At 42.1% G+C, this 15,182-nt stretch overlaps 1 protein-coding gene across 1 annotated transcript in view; it reads left to right on the top strand.

Annotated features, from left to right (window-relative positions):
* Positions 1-15,182, top strand: part of SLC7A14 (solute carrier family 7 member 14) — a 148,502-nt gene that overhangs the window by 93,811 nt on the left and 39,509 nt on the right. The window contains exons 4-5 of the mRNA XM_069083576.1: positions 1,818-2,035; positions 13,773-13,919. Of these exons, the coding sequence (XP_068939677.1) occupies positions 1,818-2,035; positions 13,773-13,919 (365 nt within the window). The remainder of the gene's footprint in view (positions 1-1,817; positions 2,036-13,772; positions 13,920-15,182) is intronic.

The following is a 15,182-nucleotide window of genomic DNA, read 5'->3' as shown; positions in this document are numbered from 1 at the left end:
TCAGCAATGCCATATTCACAATGCCTATAGAGATTACAAATATGCTGATATAATTATCCATCACAAAATACGTCAGGTTTGCCATTTGGGGAAGTAAACTAGAAAATTTATTAAGATACCAAAAGACTGAGTCCCAAAACCAGAAAGTGAAAGCCATCAGAGTAGTTATGATATTGGCACAGGTAGATAAAGTAGAAAGCACCCACATTTTCAAGCCTTTAAAACAGAACAAGCTACCTCAGGCAAAGGTCCTCCTCTCCCCACTCACAGCAACCACCCAGCGCCCTGGAAGCGGGCTCCCAGCAGCTCCGGCCCCTGGCAGTCCTCAGCAGGAGTCCTTAGCAGAAAGTCCTGCTCCCAGCAGCTCCGGCCACTGGTAGTGCTCAGCAGGGGTCCTAACTCAAAAAAAAAAAAAAGGCAACCGCCGCCAACTGCCAACCGCAGGACCGTTAGCTCGGCTTTTCACTTTCTCTTGCTCTGCTATGTCAGCACGTCCATGGGGCATGGGAGATCTTTAAATCCCATAACCCTTACAGTTGGGACATGCTTCCTGTAGACTCTCTGGGTCCCAATTTCCTCATCTATAGAGTGAGGGGGTTGGAATGACCTTGAAGTCTCTTCCTGATCTGTGATCCTATTAATTAGCTAGATGACATAGTGGGTAGAAGGCTAGGCTTGGAGTCTTGAAGAATTGAGTCCAAATCCAGCCTCAGACTCTTACTAGGTATGTGACCCCAGGCAAGTCACTTAACTTCTGACTCAGTTTCCTCATCTGTAAAATGAGGATAATAATAGCACCTACAACCAAGCTTATTGTAAGGATCAAATGAGATAATAATTATACAGTGCTTAGCACCATGCCTGGCCCATAGTAAGTGTTACATAAATGTTAGATGTTATTCTTATAAAGCACCTACTATGTTCCAGGCACTTTGCTGAGGATACAAAGACATGATTAAAAAAAATAGTCCCCAACCTCAAAGATCTTACATTCTACTCTCCATTGTCTCTGCACGTTCACACACATAGGCAGAAATCTGTTGTTGCAGCATTTTCCAATGATTCACTCTTTAATCTTCCTTTCAAATTCACAAGAACTTAGGCAGGAAATGGGAAAATGGTGGAACCAAAAGCAGGATCTAACATTTTTAATTCATCACATTACAAAATCTTACAAGTAGGAACAAAGAGAGTTTTGATGCATAAATGTTATAGCAATAATTTGAATTTTTAGGGTATTTTAAAGACAGCAAAGTACATCTCTCATAACGAGGGAAATAAGGAGTATAAGGATGTATTGTCCCCATTTTTCAGATGAGAAAACTGAGGCTCTGACAAGTAATTTTCCCCCAGTGAATTAGCTGGCAAGTGTGAAATTGGAATCTCCTGACTCCAAGCCTGGCAGTATTCCATGAAAACCCACAATGGTTTTGATCATATGCTTCAGCCAATTTGCAAATAGGCACATACATGTATGCGGGCTGCAACATATGTGTACATATACATTAGAGATGGGATTTCTAATCTCCATTCCATACTTTCTTCTCACCAATATTTCTCTCAAAAGCAAAATGCTGGGGCAGCTAGGTGGCACAGTGGATAGAGCACTAGCCCTGGAGTCAGGAGGACCTGTTCAAAATCCAACTGCTTCAAATCCAACCTCAAATAGTTGATACTAGCTGTGTGACCCTGGGCAAGTCACTTAACTCCAATTGCATTGAAAAAAAAAGAGCAAAGTGCTATCCCATCATGGGATGCCCATGACTATTTTTCTCTGACTGGAAAAGTAATTGGTGCCTACCTCCTCTGTGTTACAGGAAAAGGAGAAGAATCATACCCAGACCTGCTGGCCCTTGTCATTGCTGTCATTGTGACCATCATTGTTGCCCTGGGGGTGAAAAATTCTGTGGGCTTCAACAATGTTCTCAATGTGCTCAACTTGGCCGTATGGGTGTTTATCATGATTGCTGGTCTTTTCTTCATCAATGGAAGCTACTGGGCTGAAGGACAGTTCCTGCCTCATGGATGGTCAGGGGTAAGCTTTTTCCACAGTCTGGGTGGGCATGTTATCCCCTCTGCAGGCAGTCTATCTAAAAAGACCAAAGAAAATGTCCTCTGCCCCACTGGGCTCCAAACACCCTTTCCATAATAATGACTATGCTTTATCTAGCCCATTAAGCATCTTACATCTGTTATCTCATGATCTTCACAAAACTGTGAAGTAGGTGGTATTATCATTCCCATTTTACAGATTAGGAAACTGAAGCTGAAGAAGGTTAAGGGACTTGACCAGGATCACACAGCTAGTAAGTATCTGAAATAAGATTTGAACTGAAGTCTTCCTAACTGAAGGTCCACTGTACCTCCAACTGCCTCTTTTTTAATGCCTTGTAGTTTCTGTTTCAGTATGCATTTAAACTGAGGCTTAGGAGCTGGTTGGAGGAAAATGTATTAACAAGTTTGACACTAGCCATCCATTCAATAAGCACCTACAAAGTATCAGACCTAGCGAGTGCTGGGGATACAAAGACTAAAACAAAGCAGTCCCTGCCTTCAAGGACTTTACATTCCAAATGGGAGTGGCAGTTAAATGGGTGTGTGGTGTTCTGCAATTCTTTCTTTTAACTTAAAAACAAAAGACTAGCAAAGAAGATTTGAGAAAGGCAGCTCCTTATAAAGAATAGGGATGCAGGATAGGATGCTTGGAGTCAGAAGGACAGGTTCTTAGACCACTGCTGATACTATCTTGTGACCATTGGCTCTTTGAGCCTCAGTTTCCTTATCTGCAAAATAGGGGTCATGCTAGCTATAATACCTTAGACCAAACATGTCTCCTTGTGGGAGATAATTTATTATTATTATTTGATAATAATACTTCCTGTTGAGGTTGAGAGCTGTTGCAAGGATCAAATGAGACGATGTTTCTAAGGTGCTTTGCAAGCTTAAGCATTTCATAAGTAATGACTATCATTGGACAGAAGATGAATCCTAGAGTCAGGAGAAACCTGATTTCCCACTCCTGACACTCATTAGCTGTGTGACCTTTGGCAGATCAATCAACAAGCACTTGCTTGGTGCCATGAATATAAAGAAACAGATTGAAATACTCTCTGCCTTCAAAGAACTTAATTTCTAACAGGGATGCATCACATACATATATAAGTAGCTGTGGAATAAATATCAAATAAATGACGTTGTTAAGTGCAAGATACTAAGAGAGGGACACACTAGGAACTGGAAGGATCAGAAATAGCTATGTGAAGAAGGTGGGGAACCTATGTTGTCTCAGTTCTTTCATCTATAAAATGGGAACAATAATGGCTGCAGTACCTAAAACATTCTGAGCTCCTATTGGTCTGTTCAGCCACAGTCAGACACATCGAATAGTGACGTCATTGTGGTCCTCTTTGACAATGAAGGAAAACAACCAGTAGGCTATTCACAGGGACTGAGTTCTTTATAAACTTGAAAGTGCTGTCACTGTCTGCTGTTCCTTATAGGAGGGGACATTGAAGGAAGATCTGGTTCACTTTTTAAAAAAATGATCCTGGATGCTTATATGGATTTCGTGAAATTTGCCAGAAAGTCTTCTTTGGGTGGTTGCTAGACACATCCTTCAGCATTGGCCAGTTTTGCTACTTCAGAGTTTACTGGATGAGGCAGTTGTGGTGTGGCTGAAAGAACAATAAATCCAACAAATGATTTAGGTCAAAATCTGACTTTTGCTGCTTATTGTGTGAGTGACCTTGTGCGAGTAACTTCTTCATTTATTCATGTATAAGATGACAGGGTTGTTCTAGATGATCTCTAAGATACTTTCCATCCCTAAATCTACATTACAGTGAAGTGCAGACCCAGAGTGGCAAAGTGATTTGTCCAAGGTCACACTGGTGACAGAACTAGTATTTGAACCTGGGTCCTCTGATGCCAGGTCTAGAGCTGTAAGTAAGGGGGTTGGACTAGATGCCCTCTCTCATCACTTTCTATTCTAAAACTATGGTCCCATGACCAGATATCATGTGGGAGGACATTAAATCATTTTTCATATTTACACTGAAGCTTTGCTAATTTCCTACTTGACACCTCACAGTGGAGTAAAAGGAACCCCTAGATAGTCCCCAAAGGCTATAGAAGAGTAGCACAAACCCTCCCAGAGCCCACCAAGTCAGAAATTCTTGGAACACACTCTTACTATTCTCATCCAGACCTAAGAAATGGAAGAAAAGTTCAAAGATAATTGAATAGAGCACTAGAATGATGTAGTTTATTACCCTGCTTTGGCCAGCCTTTTAAACTCTCTATTTTAAGATTCTTTCATCTATTAGATGGAGATAGCAAGTAATTGACACAAGTTATTTTTAAAGACATAGGAGGTCTTATTTTTGAAAAGAGTTTAAAAGAATAGGGTGTGATAGTTAACAACTATAATGATGGATAAGCTGTGCTTTAAAGTAGAATGTTCAATTGTTAAATTTTTATTTCCCTAAACAACCTCAAAATGACATAATTATAGACTGTTGACACTGAGGAGGATTTTTAAAAATGCTTCAGTTCATTCCATGGTCTTCAAACAAGTTTATTCTGGAACCATCCCAGACCAACAAGGATGTCTCCTGTTTATTTGGTTCCCCATGGAATCTTAGCCCTGAAAGGACATCTAGTCCAATCCCACCCTACCTTAAGTGAAAATCCTCTCTACGTCCTCACCAACAGGTGCTTGTTCAACTTTTCCTTCCATTTCTTCAGTGATGGGAAACTCACTACTTACTAAGGACTTGCCTGGCGATTAATAAATGCTGACTGGCTGTCTTTTTAAAGGGAATTGGTTTCATGGGAGTATGTAGACCTATGTTGAGGTATCTATATGGGAGGACTGTTTATTTTTTAATTTGCTCAAGAGAAAGATTAATTTTAAAATGCTTTGTACTTGCAAAATAAAAATAATTTTAAAATATTGAGCCCAAGTCCACTTCCAGGTTACTTCTACCCACCGATGCAAATTCTAATCCAAGTTGGCTCCCTTGGAGCCAAGTAGGCTACACTAGATTTAGTCTAGACCAAGTAGATGAAGTTTAATCCTGCTTCCATTTGACAGCCTCTCAAACTAACCAAGCCACCCCACTCCCCCAAGCCTACCCTTCAAATTAAATATTCTAATACATCAAGTGTCCTTAACGTCCCGGTTGCCTTCTTCTGGAGTAACATCCCAGTCTGACATTTTCTCTTTAAAAACATGGTGCCCAGAAACAAATGAAATGTATTTGTGTTTCCTGATTTTTATACATTCAAAGTAGTCATGTCTAGCCTTAGTGCCTCATGCTGTGGCTTCAGCAATCTCTTGGCATCCCACCCTCAGTGAAATAAACAAGGATTGTTCATGATCCTTCAGGGCTTCCATCTGAAAGGCTTTAGTAAATTTAGGTTTCTTAGGGTCTTCAAACTGTAACATTCTAACTCCTTGAGCAGGGGTGGGGGCCTCCAGGCCACAAGTGGCCTTATAGGTCCTTGGGTGCAGCCTTTTGACTGAGTCCAAGTTTTACAGAACAAATCCTTTTATTAAGGGGATTTGTTCTGTGAAGTTTGGATTCAGTCAAAGGGCCACGGGGACCTAGAGGACCACACGTGGCCTCAATGCCACAGCTTCCTCACCCCTATGACTTGAGTATGTTTCATTTCCTGTCGTTTTAAGGGTCTTTGGTAGTTGTTCTCTGATACCTTCCCATCCATCCCCAAGTTGGTCCACAACTGAGAGTTCTAAGAAGGGGCAAATCAGGGTGTGAGTAGGAACTGACTCAATGTTCTTGATGTGATGGAGTAGAGCCTAATTTAAACCCAAAAGATCTGGGTTCAAATCCTAGTTCAACTGCTTCCTAGCTTTTATAGCCTTGGATAAGGCACTAAGTCTCAGCCTCTGTGCTATAGAAAGGGACTGGGGAATGAACCAGATGGCCTCTAAGAACCAGGTCCTGGCTCTTATTTATACATCCAAAGCTCAGAATCAGACTCACTTTCTCATGGTAGAACTGCAATGCCAGGGGCTGAATTTCTCCACTGGTCAGAGGGCTGTGCCTAGGAGATTGAAGTTCCATGTTTGATCAATGGTGCCAGTTAGCTTTGATGTCTTCCCTGACTCTCAACTACATACCTAACACCAGCTAGTTATCTTGCAGGAAATGTCAGTGGTCACCCTAAGGACCTGGAGAGAGTGTGTGAATAGACTACTATAGCACCTTCATCGTGACTGGAAGCTTGGTGCCCAGGGGCTATTAATGAGAGAGTAAGAAACATCAGAATGAGACACTCTTTTTTGGACAAGGCTGATGTGAAAATTTGTTCTGCTGAACTCTGCGTATTTGTGACTTAGGTTTTCTCTTCTTTCTTTTTATTGTTCAATGGGAAGGGCAAGGTGAAGAGAGAGAAAGTAAATACTTATTTTTAAAAAGTGAATAAGAAGCATCATCTTTGCCTCCAAATGTTAAGAATGGAATTCATTCAATAAACATTGTATCAGAACTTTATGCAGAACATTGTGCTGAGAACTAGGTGATGAGAGAATTTGAATCAGAATAGAGAACTCCCAATGCAGAAGGTCCTTCTTCCAAAGAAGATCAAGACATGCCCTTCAGCTAATAATGTTAGGAAATCTTGGGGGCACCAAGAGGTTAATTTGACTGAGGGTCATACAGCCAGTTTGTATCAGCAGCAGAACTTCAACCCAGACCTTCCTGAATCTAAGGTTGGCCTTCTATCCGTTATATCATTCTTGTTTCCACTGGGAGAGATACAGAATGACAAATTTAAAACCAGAAAGGATGATGAACATGACCAAACCACTCATTTTGTAGAAGAGGAACCTGATTTCAAGAGGTGAAGTGATTTTCCCAAGGTAGTATGGGTAATAAATGACATGATACGAATTTAAGCCCATTTCCTCTGACTTCAGATCCAAGGTTCTTTCCATTGTACCACACTGTACCCAGAAAGCTAAATAAGACATGGTTCCTGCCCTCAAATGGTTTACAATCTGGAAAAAATCATGCATGCAAATACATTATAAATATATTATAATTGCACAAGAGGTCTCATAAAGTGCAAGGAGAACAGCTGAGAGGGAAATCACTCCCAGTTGAGGGTATCTGGGAAGGTTTTATGGAGAAAGTGCCATTTGAGCTGCACCTTAAAGGGTAGATAGGAAAGCCAATATCCAGGTACGGGAATGATATAAGCAAAGGTATGAAGATAAAAAAAATAAGGTATTTGCAGAGAACAGATAATAACATAGGTTGGTTAGACTGTAGAGTGTGAGAAGAATAGTTGTGATAAAGTTAGAGAGGTCATTTAGAGTCAGGATGTAAAGGGCCTTGAGTCCCAGGGTTATAGTTTGGATTTAGCCACCTTTTTTGCTTGGACAGAACCAGGCATTGGATCTAGGCATTATGAGTTTTTCCTCCCCATTTACATCATCCTGCATGTTGCCTTTTTAAAAAAAAAATGTATTCTGTGGGCTCCTGGCCACTTTTCCAATTACTAAGGTCACTTTGAATCTGATCCTATTTTCCAAAGTGCTGGACACCAGCCATCAATGTATCATCTACAGGTTTAATGGCTCGCTCTACATTTCAGCAGCCAGAAACAGAATAAGCAGTTGTTGGGGAAGAAATGATCTCACAGATGAAGACATTCCCTCCATCGATGTGGTTTGCAACCCATCCACGCCCACTGTTGTCCCTATGCAGTTATTGTCCCTGTCCACTGATCATTTCACCAGAACGGATCCTCCCAGTGTCCCACAGGGCATTCTTTATTTTTTCTTGACATCACAGTGGGGCTCCATGACTGTCCACCACTTAACTCTCCCTCACTCTCGTCACATATCCAGTCCCTCTTTTTTATCGCTCACATACACCATTGATAACATACTTTCTTTCATAATTCTTTGTTTGCCCTGTATAAGTCTCCTCGTGCTAAACATGAATTTTTCTGCTGCTCTCTGAGGGACCCTCAAACTGAAGTCTTCAGGGACCTTAGGGGTCACAATGGAAAGCTACACACCCATGAAAGCTTTATGGTATATCTAGGGAAATATTTGGGGAAACTAGTAAAAACTGTTCCCTTTATCAACTTTGTAGCCTCTGGCAGGTAGAACAGACTATTTGCAAGGCAGTGTGAAGGCTCTATTAAGAAAACAGGTGAAGTGACTTGCCTGGAGTCACATAGTTATGAAATGTTTGGGGCAGGATTTGAACTCAGATCTTCCTGACTACAGGCCCATCCACTATGCCACCTACCTGCCTCATTTTATACTTGACAAAATGAAGAACCAGTAAAGTCATGTCATTTGTCCAAGAGCATTTGACCCTAGATGCTATGCGTCTTACACTACTAAGGTTCCTCTCAAGATGATGCCACATGGCCAATCAGTTCGCAAATGTCATTTCTCTCTCCATGACCTTTATCCCTTTCTCTCCATTCACACACTCTAGTTCAGTCCCCATCCTTTTCCACCTGGAGTATGACAATTGCCTCCTAATTGGTCTTTCTGCCCCAAGTCTCTCCCCTCTCCAATCCATTCTCCACACAGCTGCCATATTGACTTCTCTCAGGCCCAGGTCTGGTCATGTCACCCTCCTCACACACACTTGGAAAACCCTAGTTTGATTTAAGATCAATTATAAAGTTATTTGGCATTAAAAGCTCTTATACCTTGGTCCCATTCATCCTTTCTAGGCTTCTCCTTTCTCCATCTCCTACCTCTATTCTTTTCAGATGGTTGTCCACCTTGCCTGGTTCCAGTGTAAACTTGGGCAAGGCACTACTTAGGGTTTTAGTTTCCTTATCTGCACAATGAAGGGTTTGGACTAAGATCTGTCCTAAGTACTATATAATAAACTCTCTCTGAGCTCATAGCGTTTTAGTTTCCTCATGGTATCCATAGTGGTTTGAAAGGGTTACTGAACATTGTGTCCATCTTCTCCTCCCTTTTCCCCTCCCTGTCCCCACCACAACTTTTCTTGGTTCTCATAAACCAAAGAACAGTTTACTCACTTACAAGATCTGGGTCAAATGTTTCTTTGGTCTTGAACAGCTCAAGAAAAATAAACATCCCCCCCACCTCCCATATCAAGTAACGGCTGTCCCTTAGATGAACTCCAGCTACCATCTGCAATTCCTCAGGCTCCGGATGCTGCTTAATATGTATGTGCCTTATATTACTTGTTCCCGATGCTATCTTTTGTATTTTTCTTTAACCAAACAAGATATTTTAACTGTCCAAATAATTCCCGGGGAAAAATGTCCCTGATAAGTGGTACAGGGAATGTCTGTAATGTCCAAACACAGCAAAAATCGTTGTGAGTGTGTTCTATATCACACTGCATTTATTATAACTTATTAACACATCCTCCCCCCACGTGTAGGCTTCTAATGAGCAAGGGGGGTAGACAGTTACAAACTCCCATTATTTCAGAGCTGGGTCTTTTTTTAGCACTGAGAGTAAGGATCCCATGTTGGCAAATTGTGTGCTCAGAGCCTGGCAAGATGACTTGTCAAAGGCTTGGCCTAATCCTTTATAGGCATTAGCAAACTGCAGTCAGTCCAGCCTTTTGCTACCACACACCTAGATATTTGGAGTAGATGCCATAAATGGCAAGGCTGGTTTTGCCAATTTTCCAATATGCCTTCCAGCAGCTGGGTCCATGGAATGATAGTTCTGAGGAATGAAGGGCTTTCTGGCATGACCCTGATTGGAATTCAGTTCAGTAAACTTTAAGTGCCTGAGTACCCACCATTGTGCTAGGTTACAAAGACAAAAACAAAAGTCCCTGTCCTCCAGAAGCTTATTTTCTATCAAAGTTAAATAACATATACACAGGTTATCATATATCATATATAGGTTAACAGTTACGGGTTAATATGCATCCAAATACATATTAAATTATATATATATATATATAATAAAATAATATGTGTGATCAAAGTAGGATCACATATCCAGATCTCAGAGGCCATCTTGTCCAACCCCCTCATCTTACAGATGAGGAAATTAAGGCCCAGGAAGTGACTCACTTGAGATCACTCAAGTAGGAAGTGTAAGAAGTGGGATTTGAACCCATCTGCTGTCTACTGAGCCAAACAACCACAAAATAATTTCAGGGGAAGGAATTTCTAAAACCTGAGGAGAATCAGGGAAAGACTCATTAGGAGAAGTGCTCAAGCTGAGACTTAAATGTATTCAGGTAGAGGTGAAGAAGAAAAACATTCCAGGCAATACCTCAGAATTAGATGTTTTGGAAAATAATTCCAGAGATTAAATTAAAGTCATAAACACTATAGCTTTCAATGACCTCTTCCAGAGATTATATACCTCAGTGGCTCTAAGACTTCCAGAAGCCATCTTAATCACTCCAGACACTTGACTTTGCATACTTTGACTCTATAAAAAGAGTTGGCTCCCCTGGAGGACGTAAGCTCCTTGAGGGCAGGGAATGTACCATTTCTGTCTACATATCTAGCCCCTAGCACAGTGCCTGGGATACAGTGTGGTAAATACTTGCTGAATTAAATTGACTTGAAGCCACAGTGCTCACTACAACCAAATAGAAATACCAATGAAGTCATAAATGCCATAGGATCCACTCTTGGAGCCAGGAAGATGAGCTTAAGTCTCATTTCTGCACATTCTGGCTGTGTGACCCTGGACAAATCATGTCCACCCATTCGAGCCTCCTTTTCCTCATCTGGAAAATGGAGAAACTCATTCGGCATAGCTGTAAGGATCAGGTGACTTAATGTAAGTAAAGTGCTTTACAAGCTTCCAAGGAGTCTAGAAATGCCAGCTATTACTATGACCATCATCATCAATAGTTGAAGTAGTTTGACCTTCTGGCCCACCTTCTCCCCGGCATCCCACACAGGTAACCATCCAGAAGAACTAAACTCAGATAGTACCATCTCTGTCTTTTCGGGAAAATGAGGAGGTTGATTATACGGCTTCTGAGGTCCCTTCTGCTTCTGACTCCATGAGCCGACAATGCTGTGGAAATGGCCATCAAGGGGAAGCCCCAACTTGCTTGTGAGGCAGCCCCTTTTCCTCTTTGTTTCTGAGCTCTTCTTTAGAGCCGCATTCCTGCCTTCCTCTAACTGACCTCTTTGGTCCTCGATTTGCCCTCTGAAGCCGCACAGAAAGAGTCAGCTCCCTCTGTCATATGGCAGTCCTTTGAATGTTGAAGGGCTCCGAGTGAGCTGCGTTCATAGAGTTTAGGTGGGGAATTGGGGGGAAGGGGGAAGCAGATGCAGAATGCAGCAGAAGGCACAGAAGTGGGGGCAGGAGGGCAGAGGAGCAGCCCCTCCCGATGTCTCTCCCTCGCTCCTAAAAGAAAGTCAGGGCACATGCCCAAGTTCATTTTCTACTTTAACCTGATGCTGGGGGGAGCCCATACAAGTCTCTTGATTCTATTTTAATGGATTCTCTGGAGGAGAAAATAAACCTTCAGATCAGTATTTGAAGTGACATGTTTCAATTTATGAAATCACAATCCCACTCTCATCTACTGAAGACAGCTGTCAGAGAAACTAACCTCACAGGTTCTTTGTCACTGCTTCCACTCTTGTGACACACACACAGACATGCACACTTCCATCATCCAGCTTTCCTCATGTTCCCTCAGTCACCCCCCCCCAAAAAAAAAGGTCAGCATTAGCTTGCCAAAGAAAGTAACCCAGCTCCCAACTTCTTAAAAGGAAGGACAAAATCCTGAATTCTCAATCAAGGATCATTGATTACATCTGTACCTTCTAGCCCTAGAGAGAGTTCCCTGAAACTCTGGGGAATTATGCAACTCATGCCTGGGAAGAGGGAGGAAGGGAAGAAAAAGAAAGACAAGTAGGAAGGGATTGGGGAAAAAGGAGAATACCCGGAGGAGAGCATCTACATTAAAACCTAGAGAGAAAATAATAGCCAGGAGAGGGTGATCAACAGCATCAAAAGCTGCAGAGAGGTCAAGAAGGAAGAGGATTGAGAAAGTCCATTGGATTTGGTAACTAAGGGATCATTGGCGACTTTAGAAAGCAGTTTCAGTTGAATGAAGAGCTAAGAATTCAGACTATGGAGAAATGAGAAGAGAATAGGATGAATGGAAGTGTAGACAGCTTTCTCCAGAACTTTAGCCATGAAAAAGAGAAGAGATAGGAGATGCTAGCCAGCAGGGAGGACATATAAAGTAAGGGCTTTTTGAGGATTGGGGTGACAAGGGCAAGTTTACAGGGAAGAAGGAAGCAGACAGTAGATTGGGAAAGACTGAAGGTAAGTGAGAGTGGGGATGAAGAGGGAGAATCTGCTGGAGAAGACAGAATGGAAGGGTATCACTTGTGCATAAGAAGGATTTGCCTTGGTAAGGAGAAAAGTCACTTCATAATGTGAAACAGGAATAAAGGAGGAGACAGTGGCAAAAGGCATCTGAGGGACACTAAATGAGGAGGAAGAGAGAAGAGGAAACTTTCAACATAGCACCTCAATTTTTTTTTTCAGTGAAAAATGAGGCAACTCACATTTCTCCCTTAAGCTGAGAGGGGGAGCCATGGTACATTTGAGGAGACTTGAGTGAGATAGCAAGTCAATTAGGAAGGTTGAAAGGATTGCCTTGCAGCTGTGAGGACCCAGTTGAAATTATCTAACATAAACTTGTAGTAGACCTAGTCAGCATGAGGAAGGAAAGAAGGAAAAGAGGGAGGGAGGAAAAAGGAAGGAAGGACCAGCATTTGTTTTTGCCCATCTTTGTTCAACCCCAGATAAACTGCAGGTGAGAGAAATTCAATTACTTGCCCAGGGTCACATGGCTACTAAGTGACCAAAGATGTTCTAAAAGATCAAAATATTCATATTGATGTCAGTGACTATCCTCAAGGCAGTTAGATGGTACAGTGAATAGAGCATTGACCCTGGAGTTAGGAAAGTCTGGGTTCAAATTCTGCTCCAGATACTTATTAGCTCTGTGACACCAGGCACAATGTCAATATACCTCAATGTACTAATTTGTAAAACAGGGAAAACAATACCTTTAGTACCTCCTTCACAGGGTGGTGTAGAGACACAGATGAGATAATGCTCTAAGATGATACATAAATTTCAGATCTTATTGATTAAGAAGAGAGAAAGTGTGGTGTAGTAGAGATAAAGCCAGCCCTGGAGGCAGCCTGACCGGAGTTCAAGTCTCACTTTTGACACACACCCACTGTGAGACTCTGGACAAGTCACCTAACATGTCAGGTCCCCAGGCAACTCTAGAAGACTACAGGTTGTAGAACCACATGAGATCTTCATTCAGCAGAAGTCAACTAGGAGCTTCTGCTGCTGCTGAAATCACAATTCCAGGTCACTCCCCAAAAAATTTAAGAAAACACATTATGACGGAAAGTTATTATGAATTCAATAATTATTTTTTAACAGGTTGCTACTTTACTTATCAAACTAGAGTCTACATATATTTGAAAAATAGAAATATAGGGTATCCAAAAGTCTTTGGTAAGCTTTAGTCATTTAAAATTACCCTAAGACTTTTGAACAATTATTCAGTCTACAGGATAAATATTTGCTCATGTACGGATTTGTGGACCAACCCCTTGCAAAAGTTCCCTGATCCTCAGACCACAGGTGGGGGAAGCCAGTGGATGGGATGACCTCTAGGCCCCTTCCAGCTCTAGGTGCTGTCTACGGCACTAGTGGTAGCTGTCCAAGCCCAGTCTCCCATGACTCACCCTGTTCCTTACCCATCCAGGTTCTCCAAGGAGCAGCAACTTGCTTCTATGCCTTCATTGGTTTTGATATCATTGCCACAACAGGAGAGGAAGCAAAGAATCCGAACACATCCATTCCTTATGCTATCACCGCCTCCCTGGTCATCTGCCTCACGGCGTATGTGTCTGTAAGTACTAAGAGTCACAAAACCAGGGTAGGGATGGAGGGGAGATATGCAACAGGAGTCCCCTTGGACCTCCTTCCATGTTCTCATTTGAGAAAAGTGATTCTGTAACTGTGTTTTCTTCTCTGTTGTTTTCTGGCTTTTTAGAAATTGTATTGACAGGGGTGGCCAGGTGGCACAATGAGTAAGAGCGCCAGCCCCAGAGTAGGGAGACCCAGGATCAGTTCTGGCCTCAGATACTTAACACCCACACAAAATAACTGGCCATTTAACCTTGAGCAAGTGACAACCCCAATTGCTTAGGAGCGGCCAGGTGGCGCAGCAAGTAAGAGCATCGGCCCCAGCATTGGGAGACCCGGAATCGGTTCCGGCCTCAGATACTTGGCACCCACACAAAAATAATAATAACTGGCCATTTAACCTTGAGTAAGTTACTTAACCCCAATGGCTTTTTAAAAAAATGTATTGATATCTCTTGCTTTTATATCATCTTCACTTCTGAATATCTCCCTCCCTCTCTCTTACCTTTGTAACAAAGAATAAAAAGAGAAAGCAAAAAAGCAGTTCAGCAAAACTAACCACACATTAACCAAGTCTGACAGCGTATACAGCATCCTATACCCCTAGTCCCCCACTTCTGCAAAGAAGAGAAGATGAAAGGTCTCCAGGGCTAAGCCAGGGAACCATATAGCATTCACATTCACGGTTATGTTCTTTCCATTTATGTCATTGTCCACTGTGAATCTCTATGACTTGCATCCAATCAGTGCAGTGGAGGATGTAGAATACTGCAGTATGTGCATTCAGCCTCTAGTCCTGCTACATGAAAGCCTGGGTTCTAGCACCTAACGGTCATGTACACACCCCTTAGGACAAGGAGTGAGGAGTACAGGGAGCCAGCAACTCACGAATGCCTTTGAGACGTGAGATTCACAGCATTTGTCATGGTAGGTTTCTGTCAGAGACATCTCTGTAAGCCATCCCCTTTGGCCTTGACTTTCATTTCTTCATAGCATCCACAGAGTCAAAAGCCTCTCAATCTGCTGAAGGTGCCCTTCTCAACTTTCACTGAAGAGAAGAAAACTCACAGTCTGATGTTTCTTCATAGAAATCTGTCTCTCCTTCAAAACCCCACCATTCAATTTAAATTGGGGTCTTTCTAGGGCATGGGACAATCAAGAAGTTGGCCTGGAATAAGTAGATAAGCTGAAGGCCCTATCACACACACACACACACACACACACACACACACACACACACACACAC

The sequence above is a fragment of the Petaurus breviceps genome, unplaced genomic scaffold (genome assembly GCF_028583685.1).
Source record: "Petaurus breviceps papuanus isolate PSGF00001 unplaced genomic scaffold, PetGlider_PUasm1.0 173, whole genome shotgun sequence".
NCBI classification, from domain to species: domain Eukaryota; kingdom Metazoa; phylum Chordata; class Mammalia; order Diprotodontia; family Petauridae; genus Petaurus; species Petaurus breviceps.
The sequence above is the reverse complement of the archived record's forward strand: the minus strand, read 5'-3'. Positions and strand labels throughout refer to the sequence as shown.